At 42.5% G+C, this 10,198-nt stretch overlaps 1 protein-coding gene across 2 annotated transcripts in view; it reads right to left on the bottom strand.

Moving 5' to 3' along the window:
- Nucleotides 1-5,371: 5,371 nt before the first annotated feature.
- Nucleotides 5,372-10,198, bottom strand: part of UNC45A (unc-45 myosin chaperone A) — a 57,320-nt gene continuing 52,493 nt past the window's right edge. The window contains exon 20 of one of the 2 annotated variants that reach the window (XM_069766157.1): nucleotides 5,372-7,961. In XM_069766157.1, the coding sequence (XP_069622258.1) occupies nucleotides 7,689-7,961 (273 nt within the window). In that variant the 3' untranslated portion in view covers nucleotides 5,372-7,688. The remainder of the gene's footprint in view (nucleotides 7,962-10,198) is intronic. The other variant, XM_069766159.1, reaches the window with a different exon arrangement.

Below are 10,198 nucleotides of genomic sequence, written 5' to 3'. Positions count from 1 at the left end.
CTCCTTTTGCACCTCACGCTCCTCCTTTATACACAGCCTCCTCCTGCACCTCACGCTCCTTTTTACACAGCCTCCTCCTGCACCTCACGCTCCTTTTTACACAGCCTCCTCCTGCACCTCACGCTCCTCTTTTATACGCAGCCTCCTCCCACTCCTCCTTTATACACAGCCTCCTCCCGCACCTCATTTATATGCAGCCTCCTCCCGCACCTCACGATCCTCCTTTATACACAGCCTCCTCCCGCACCTCACGCTCCTCCTTTATACACAGCATTTTTCTGCAGCACAGCTTTTCTCCTTTAGGCTGCTGTCACACTAGCAGTATTTGGTCAGTATTTTACATCAGTATTTCTCAACCAAAACCAGGAGTGGGTGATAAATGCAGCAGTGGTGCATATGTTTCGGTTAGACTTTTCCTCTGATTGTTTCACTCCTGGTTTTGGCTTACAAATACTGATATAAAATACTGACCAAATACTGCCAGTGTGACGGCAGCCTTACATTCGCCTCCTCCGGCAGTATCTCACACTCTTCTTCTGCAGCTCCACACTTTTCTCTTTTAGACCTCGTTCACACATTATTTTGTCAGTATTTTTACCTCAGTATTTGTAAGCTAAAATTTGGAGGAAAAGTTTATTAGAAACACGTCACCACTTCTGTATTTTTCTCCCACTTGTCGTTTTGATAAATACTGAGCTAAAATACTGACCAAATACTGAATGTGTGAATGTGGCCTTATGCACAACCTCCACCTACAGCACCTCAGTCTTCTCATACTGCAGCAGCAGCTCACGTCTTTCATTTTCCCCCTCACATCTCTATTCATAAGGCTTCTCCCTTTCCCTTGACATCATACTTCACAGGAGCAACTCCATTCTAGACACGACTGAGCTAGATGTGGCCTGTGGCTGCTATGTGGGAGGAAAAAGTGGTAGAAAAAGGTGCACAAGCAACCGGGATAACCGCAGCCTTGAAAGGATTGATAAGAAAAGGCCATTCAAAAATTCAGGGGAGATTCATAAGGAGTGGACTGCTGCTGGAGTCATTGCTTCAAGAGCCACTACACACAGCCGTATCCAGGACATGGACTACAAGTGTCGCATTCTTTGTGTCAAGCCACTCATGAACAATATACAATGCCAGAAGCGTCTTACCTGGGCCAAGGAGAAAAAGAACTGGACTGTTGCTCAGTGGTCCAAGGTGTTGTTTTGAAATTAAAGTAAATTTTGCATTTCATTTGGAAATCAAGGTCCCAGAGTCTGCAGGAAGAGCGGAGAGGCCACAATCCAAGCTGCTTGAGGTCTAGTGTGAAGTTTCCACAATCAGTGATGGTTTGGGGAGCCATGTCATCTGCAGGTGTAGGTTCACTGTGTTTTATCAAGACCAAAGTCAGCGCAGCCATCTACCAGGAAATTTTAGAGCACTTCGTGCTTCCCTCTACCGACAAACTTTCTTTAGATGGAAATTTCATTCTCCAGCAGGACTTGGCACCTGTCCACACTGCCAAAAGTACCAATATCTGGTGTAAAAATAACAGTATATCTGTGCTTGATTGGCCATCAAATTCTCCTTACCTTAACCCCATAGAGAATCTGTGGGGTATTGTCAAGAGGAAGATGAAACACCAGACCCAACAATGCAGATGAGCTGGAGGCTGCTACCAAAGCAACCTGGGCTTCCATAACACCTCAGCAGTGCCACAGGCTGATCGCCTTCCATGCCACGCCGCATTGATGCAGTAATTGATGCAAAAGGAGCCCCAACCAAGTATTGAGTGCATTTACTGAATATACAATTCAGTAGGCCAACATTTCAGATTTTAAAATCATTTTTCAAGCTGGTGTTATAAAGTATTCTAATTTACTGAGATAATGACTTTTGGGTTTTCTTTGGCTGTAAGCCATAAACATCAACATTAACAGAAATAAACACCAAGTAGATCACTCTGTTTGTAATGACTGTATAATATAGGAGTTTCACATTTTGTATTGAAGAACTGAAATAAATTAACTTTTAGATATTCTAATTTTGTGATAAGCGCCTGTAAATATACATTTTTTGGTGCTAGAGTGGTGCCACTAGTTCAAGTTCTTTTACCCTATTATACTCACCAGCCACCATCTCCTGCTCTTCCTGGTGCCACTCTACATCTGATCCGCTATCTTGTAACCACAATTTCTGATTGATCTGAAGTCAGACATATTGGTCACAATCTCTCATTGTCCTGGCTCTCATAGACTTACATTGACTAGTCACTTCTGGATTGAGTGATCCAGCTGGTCACAAACTGCAGAAGATGACAGGGCGGTGCCGATAAATAAAAACGACAACTGGCAAGTGGAAGACTTCGGGGCAAGGACCTTACATTAACGGCACCACTCCAGTGCTAAAATGAAAACAAAAATGCTGAAGTGGTGCTTTAAGCACAACATTAACCCCTTACCGGCATCGGACGTACTATACCGTCCGATGCCGGCTCCCCTGCTTTGATGCAGGGCTCCGCGGTGAGCCCGCACCAAAGCCGGGACATGTCAGCTGTTTTGAACAGCTGACATGTGCCCGTAATAGGCGCGGGCAGAATCGCGATCTGCCCGCACCTATTAACTAGTTAAATGCCGCTGTCAAACGCAGACAGCGGCATTTAACTACCGCTTCCGGCCGGGCGGCCGGAAATGACGTCATCGCCGACCCCCGTCACATGTTCGGGGGTCGGCGATGCGTCTCCATTGTAGCCATAGAGGTCCTTGAGACCTCTATGGTTACTGATTGCCCGTCGCTGTGAGCGCCACCCTGTGGTCGGCGCTCACAGCACACGTGCAATTCTGCTACATAGCAGCGATCAGCAGATCGCTGCTATGTAGCAGAGCCGATCGTGCTGTCCCTGCTTCTAGCCTCCCATGGAGGCTATTGAAGCATGGCAAAAGTTAAAAAAAAAAAGTTTAAAAAAAATGTGAAAAAAATAAAAAAAACATAAAAGTTTAAATCACCCCCCTTTCGCCCCAATCAAAATAAATCAATAAAAAAAATATCAAATCTACGCATATTTGGTATCGCCGCGCTCAGAATTGCCCGATCTATCAAATAAAAAAAAGTATTAACCTGATCGCTAAACAGCGTAGCGGGAAAAAAACTCGAAACGCCAGAATTACGTTTTTTTGGTCGCCGCGACATTGCATTAAAATGCAATAACGGGCGATCAAAAGAACGTATCTGCACCGAAATGCTATCATTAAAAACGTCATCTCGGCACGCAAAAAATAAGCCCTCAACCGACCCCAGATCACGAAAAATGGAGACGCTACGAGTATCGGAAAATGGCGCAATTTTTTTTTTTTTTAGCAAAGTTTGGAATTTTTTTTCACCACTTAGATAAAAAATAACCTAGTCATGTTTGGTGTCTATGAACTCGTAATGACCTGGAGAATCATAATGGCAGGTCATTTTTAGCATTTAGTGAACCTAGCAAAAAAGCCAAACAAAAAACCAATGTGGGATTGCACTTTTTTTGCAATTTCACCGCACTTGGAATTTTTTTCCCGTTTTCTAGTACACGACATGCTAAAACCAATGATGTCGTTCAAAAGTACAACTCGTCCCGCAAAAAATAAGCCCTCACATGGCCAAATTGACGGAAAAATAAAAAAGTTATGGCTCTGGGAAGGAGGGGAGCGAAAAACGAACACGGAAAAACGAAAAATCCCCTGGTCATGAAGGGGTTAAAATTACTTATGGAAAGTGGCAAATGGATCGGCTATCTAGTGTCAACTAACAAGACTGAAGTATTCCTGAAGATATTTTTTGCAGACAAACATCACCAAGGATAACTTACTTGTCACAAGAGCACTTTAAAAATTGATCAATTTTTAAAAATACCATGGATATTTTCTTTTCTATCCAGAGATTGGTTTTGCTTGAGCCGGCTTTTGTGACTTATTAGAGCATGTTCCCATGTGACACATTGGTGTGGATTTTGAGTGTGGTATTTGCATAGAAAATAAACAATGCAAGTAAATAAGGTTTTAAAAACCCAAATCAAAACCTGGAAATGTGTTAATTTTCATGTCTGCAGCATGTTCTATAATGGAATTCACACCTGTCTTATCTTGAAACACAAATGAAAATATGGCCATTATAGATTTTAATACGTTTTATTTTCTCCTTTTACAAGCTAATTTCAAATGTACTATTTTTCTTGCTTGTTTCTTTAGCCAATAGCACCTTCACCCATCCTCCTCACCATTGGCCACGTTCTCTACCAGTCACCTAGCTCGCTCTCCCAACTTGTAACTGTTTTATCATTGACGTTCCATGTTTTCTGCTGTAAAAAGAAGCGAGGAGCCTGGTGGGGAACATTGGTATAGGTGAGGGGTTCCACTAGCTAACAGAATTCCTTGGTTACTCATCGTAAAATCTGTTTCTCGGAGCCTTCATTGGGGGACCCAGTAGACCATGGGTGTATACTGCTGCCACTAGGAGGCTGACACTGCACAAAAAAGTTAGCTCCTCCTCCGCAGTGTACACCCCACCGACCGGCACCAAGTTAATCAATTAGTGAGAAAGCAGTAGAGGGAGCATCATATAAAAGGGAGAATATAAATCAAAACCCAAAACTGTAACAATAGAAAGAAAACAATACAATTGTCTAACATTGGTGGGTGGGGTGTCCCCCAATGAAGGCTACAAGGAACAGATTTTACGGTGAGTAACCCAAAAAGTCCTGTTTTCTCTATTACTTCATTGGGGGGGACACATGAAACCATGGGACATCCCAAACCAGTCCATGGAGAGGGAAAACAATACAAACTTCATTAAGATATGATGCTTGCAAGATTGTCCTACCTAAGCTGGTATCTGCTAAAGTGAGGGTAGGAACTCTGTAGAACTTGGCAAATGTGTGAATAGAAGACTATGTCGCCGTCTTGCAACGTTCTAAGTTGGATGCCCAATAGCGAACAGCCCAGGAGGCATCCACCACTCGGGTAGAGTGGGCCTTAATCCCACGGGGAGGTGTTCTATTCTTAACCTGGTATGCCTCCAAGATAGCCACCCAGAACCAGCAAACAATCGTGACCTTTGATGCTGGAAAGCCTCTGTTACTGAAGGTTCTCGAAAAGATAATCGGTTTTCCAGAAATAAGTGGTTCTGGAAAGGTGAGGGTGAATCATCCTGGCCAGGCAAGTCAGTAGTCTGGGCTGAGAGACCAGAGCCCTGAAAACCTACTAGTATCTTGTCCACATACGAGACGCCTCTTCTGATTAGTAGGCCTGGCTTCACTGTTGTGGTGCAATGCAAATATGGCAAGGCCATAGTTCGGTTTTAAATAGATAATTCACAATTTTTTTTTTGAAAAGTAACAAAATAACAAATGTGATTATTTGATCAGAAATAGATTTATTGATTTAACATCATAACACAAATGACAAAAATCGAAGGACTATCCTAGTTCTGCTTGAATGAAAAGAATGGAATATAAATAAGCAGTGCATGGAAACATGAATGAAGAAAACATGGAACAAGTCAAATGTGAACAATTGCAGACAACCCAGGGAATGTATAGAGCTCGGACAGTGGAATAGTAATGGCAGTACGTACTTTTCATGTGCTAAAGCAAAATAAGTCATTTTATAAAATGCAAGGTGTATGAGGTCATGCAGCAGCCAGTAAGTGCACGTGGCTCTCAGCATTACTTCGCCTAGTACCACAAAGACAGCCCCTTGAAATGGTCGGTGTCGCGCACTAGATGCATTTATTCTTGGTACACCCTAAAGCAATGCGGTTTCTGCATAATTATTAGAAAGTGCAGCGAGTTATCTGCATGTGAACTGTCTGAACTTGACATATCGGAAAGGCACAATACTGAAAGTTCATTTATTTACACCAATTTTCATTTCCCACAAAGACGTAACCGTCCTGACAATACATCATGATTGTAAATAGTCAATTCTTATGATCACTCCTGTAATTATCATAATGATTGGGATAAAATAGTTAAGGGTGAAACTCTATTAACAAATATTTGTAGGGAAAAAAAACTTCACACTGCTTCCCTTCACACTGCTTCCAAATAAAATGTGATCCTGGCATTATGTATTACACTAGAGATAAGCAAAAAGTCTCACTGAGCTGCTACAGAACCCACTTTTGTGCTCCTTGGCAGCATCCTGGCTATCTCTTGTAACCTCTAGATTCCAGTGACATACATTACGACTATGCGGGGGTCCTAGTAACCACAAGAGGCATCTGGACCAGGATAGTGTGAATCTTTTTGCTTATCTCTATATATATATATATATATATACCACTATCTATGCCCTCTCCTGTTGCTGGTTATATTGGATAGGTGCCAATCTATTCATCTTATACAGGTGCATGCCCACCCATAGGGATATGTATTCTCACTGGTGACAGGGAAATTAATCAGACACCAAGGGTGGCAGCTAGTCTCCCAGAAGAAAATGATTGGGCATGTTGAAATCCAACTGCCCAATCCTTCAGGCATGTCTTGTCAGCTGAAGAGCCTCATACACATTATTATTGGTCTCACAAAATTCGGTGGGTTTGGTCACCATTAATCCATTGTATATGGCTAGCTTACACTATAGCCTGGAGGGATACCAGGCCTGTGCAAACCTCTTGCAGGGCATCTTTTATGCAATTTTGCTGAATATATATTGATATTGTAATTAGCTTGTCAGCCAGTAGAACAAGCACTATTGTACTGTGTGACCTGGAAGGCTATTTGGAAAGGAAAAAGCTTGGAAGAAAGGCTTGACTGCGCCCACCCCTTAGATTCAACAGAATGTATGTCGTATATTTTGATTACGCTGGCGCATGCCATCTGAAGGATGCGCAAAGCTTATTAAGGAGATGCACGTCTCTTGATGAAAAGTTTGATGGAGTAAGATGTGCCAAATTTTTTAGATTAGCGCACAAAACAGCCATCTTGGATGAAATCCATAGTCCTTTGAAATAAGGCAGCCTATGGTTTAGGTGGTATGAACCTGCTGACAGTTCCCTTTATTTGTCTCTTCTCAATTCTGCAGTTATTACCTTGGAGCTGTACAGCGTTAAGCAAGGAGTCAGTTTGGACTCTTTCCTGCAAAAATACAACCACTTAAAAAAAAACAAAAAAAAAAAACCCAACATCTAAAATGTATTTCCATTCCTGACTCATAACAGGGCTGATTATTGCTGACACTTTAATGAATAACCCAGACGGTACAGCAGCAAGAACTGCCCTAATGTGCTCAAAATTGCTGCAATTACATTAGCAGAAGGTACAATTTAGAAGAAAGAATTCAGAATGTAAAAAGTGCTATTTCTTTGGGGGGGAAAAAGCCTTTTGTAAGGTCACAAAACTCTGTATATTAAGACATATATTTGTAAACCATGGGTAAATGTTTACCTCCATGATCGCAACAAAACCACTCCGCCTTCAGCTAGGAAATTACTTGGTCACTGATTTTCATTTTACTGCACAGATTGGATTAAGTCAGAATGACCGAAGTATGTAAAAGGGTTTATATTCATGTAGAGTTGAATAATGAAACCGTTTCCAACATTACCTTACACTGTGGGTTTCAATCTCTTAATGTTTGAGATCACGGTTTGCTGTCTGTGAATAGCAAAATGTAAAAAATCTCTGCATAGAATGATAAGAGAGTAAACCAAGAGCGAGTCTTGAAGACTTAGTCCTTACTAGTCAGGTTGGGCTTAATAAGTCCATACTCAACAGCTTTGTTTAAAGACTCTTGTGCAGCTCGAGCCACAGGCCGCTTCTTTTCGTCTTCTTCGTTTTTTGCAAGAACAGTAAGAATTTCAAACATTTCGCTCTCCATCAACTTCTCTGCCAACGCCTTGTCTGCAGTCATCATGTTTAAGACCGTGACAGATCCACGATGCTGAAGCTCTGTATTCTCACTTAGAAGCAGGGTCTGAAGAATCTCTAACCAGTGGTCAGTCTGCAATGAGAAAGTTCACCAGTGATCGCAACATCAATAGCAGGCAAACTTTGTGGGGGTAGTCATCTACACTAGAGTTCTACAGTCAAAAAGTCACTAAACCAGTTTGCCCCTTTAGTGCCAGCCCCTAGAAAAATGTGTGGCTTGGCAAATAAAGCCGGGTCAACAAACTCTTGTCCAATTTAGTATAAGCTATGCCAGAAAATCGAACAGTGTAGAGAAAAGCTCTACCAGCTCACTGCTAGCAAAGAGTTCATTTTCTGGTGGATGGACAGTCCCAAAAATGCATCACATTCATTAAATAGGTTGTCCACTACTTTCCTTTCCTTGGGAAATGTGCAGGCGCACAACAAAGTGCAGGCGCCCGATGCACCATGGTGGGGCTAATCGTTTAACTACACCTTTTCACCTAATCATTTTCCAGCTATTGCTGGCTCTAGAAAGCCCTGTCAATAAAAGAATGGGAAGGTGGGTGAAAATGGAGGAAAAATACCGTAAGTACGTGGGAATGTGCAGTTAATTGTTTCTCCACACAAGGGCGCACCGAGCATCTATACTTGGTTGGAATAGTAACTGCACTAATACATTTGGTGCACCCTATTCCAAACTGCCATGTTGAACACCAATCCTGGGAAATACAAGTGTGCACCTTGTCTACAGATGTGACACATGTTCAGTATTTGCAGCAGAACGTTCTGCACCAAATGAGATTTCTAAAATCTCAGGCACAAGCTGCTTTATTTTTCCTTGCAGATTCTGCAGCATGTCACTTCGTTCAACGTTTTTGCAATGTTTTTCAATCATTCAAATGAACGGAGAAAAAAAAGCACAACAACCAAAAAGATTATACGCAGCATTTTTCCTGACAAAAGATGCATTTTTAGTGCAGTAATTTCTACTGCAAATATTTAACTTGTGCACCAACTAACATGCTGAAAGGCAGGAATACATCCAATAAAGATGTGTTACAAAGAATCAATTTTACATTTGCCAACTATAGGGCCGAGATTTAATTTTAGCCTAAATCTTCGGCTTAATCTACTGTAGAATTAGCATTAAAAGCTTTAGCTAATCCTTCCAAGGTAATTATGGTTTTGTATTCTTTACAGCTACTACATACTGGTCTAAGAACAGATCGCTCACACGTTCACCATCTGCTATGCTCCTCCAAGTGCAGCAGATAATACTCTACATATTAATCTGTGAAAGGTAAAGAAGCCAGGGGTTACACAGCTAGCATCCCAAAAACAACTCTCTGTGCTGGCTGTCTTCATGTCTAGAGTGAGACAAGACCAATATTTGTGCAGCACTGAAGCATCTAAATTCCTATTTTGCATCTGTGTTCTCTAAGAAAGCAATTGTAACATCAACTGAGCGTCACTGTGCCTGAAAAGGAATAAAAGAATCCACACTATCCATAAAGAAAGAGATGGTCAGGGAACTGAAAAGAGTTAGTGGAAATTGCAGAACCACTAGCCAAAATCTTTGAAAAAATCCTGGAGAACAAGATAAGTCCCAGAAGATGGGAGAAGGGCAAATGTTGACCCTATCTTCAAAGAAAGGAAAGAAGAGGAAGCCAGAAAACAACAGGCCAGTGAGCCTTACTTCTATACCAGGAAAGATCTTTAAACAAATTATTAAACAGTACTTATCCAAGTAAGTACATGGATAAGAATAAAAGCAACCGAATTGAAAGTGTTTCTGCGCTCTCTGGAATTACCGTATATACTCGTGTATAAGCTGAGATTTTTAGCACTTTTTTTGTGCTGAAAACTCCCCCCTCGGCTTATACACGAGTCACTGTCCAGAAGGCTAGCGGGGGAGGGGGAGCAGCATGAGCCGGCAGCAGAGACATCATACGCACCCTCTTCGTGCCGTCGCTGAACGTCCCTGCATCTCCGTTGTCCCGATGCTGCAGCACTTCCTGTGCTGAGCAATCACGTGGTACCGCTCATTAGGGTAATGAATATGCCTGCGTCTCCACTCCCATAGGCGTGGAGCGCATATTCATTACCTTAATGAGGGGTACCAATGGAGATGCAGGGACGTGCAGCGACCATGCGAGGAGGGCGAGTATGACAGGGGAGGACGGGGGGGAGCCAAGCCGAGCCATGCATACGAGGGGACGGGGAAGGGGGGGAGCCCAGCCATGCATACAAGATGGGACGGGAGGAGCCATGCATATAAGAGGGGGAGCCACACAGAGCAGGACGGGACGGGGGGAGCCACACATAGCA

The sequence above is a fragment of the Ranitomeya imitator genome, chromosome 4 (assembly GCF_032444005.1).
Source record: "Ranitomeya imitator isolate aRanImi1 chromosome 4, aRanImi1.pri, whole genome shotgun sequence".
Lineage (NCBI taxonomy): Eukaryota > Metazoa > Chordata > Amphibia > Anura > Dendrobatidae > Ranitomeya > Ranitomeya imitator.
This window is presented reverse-complemented; position numbering and strand designations above follow the sequence as displayed.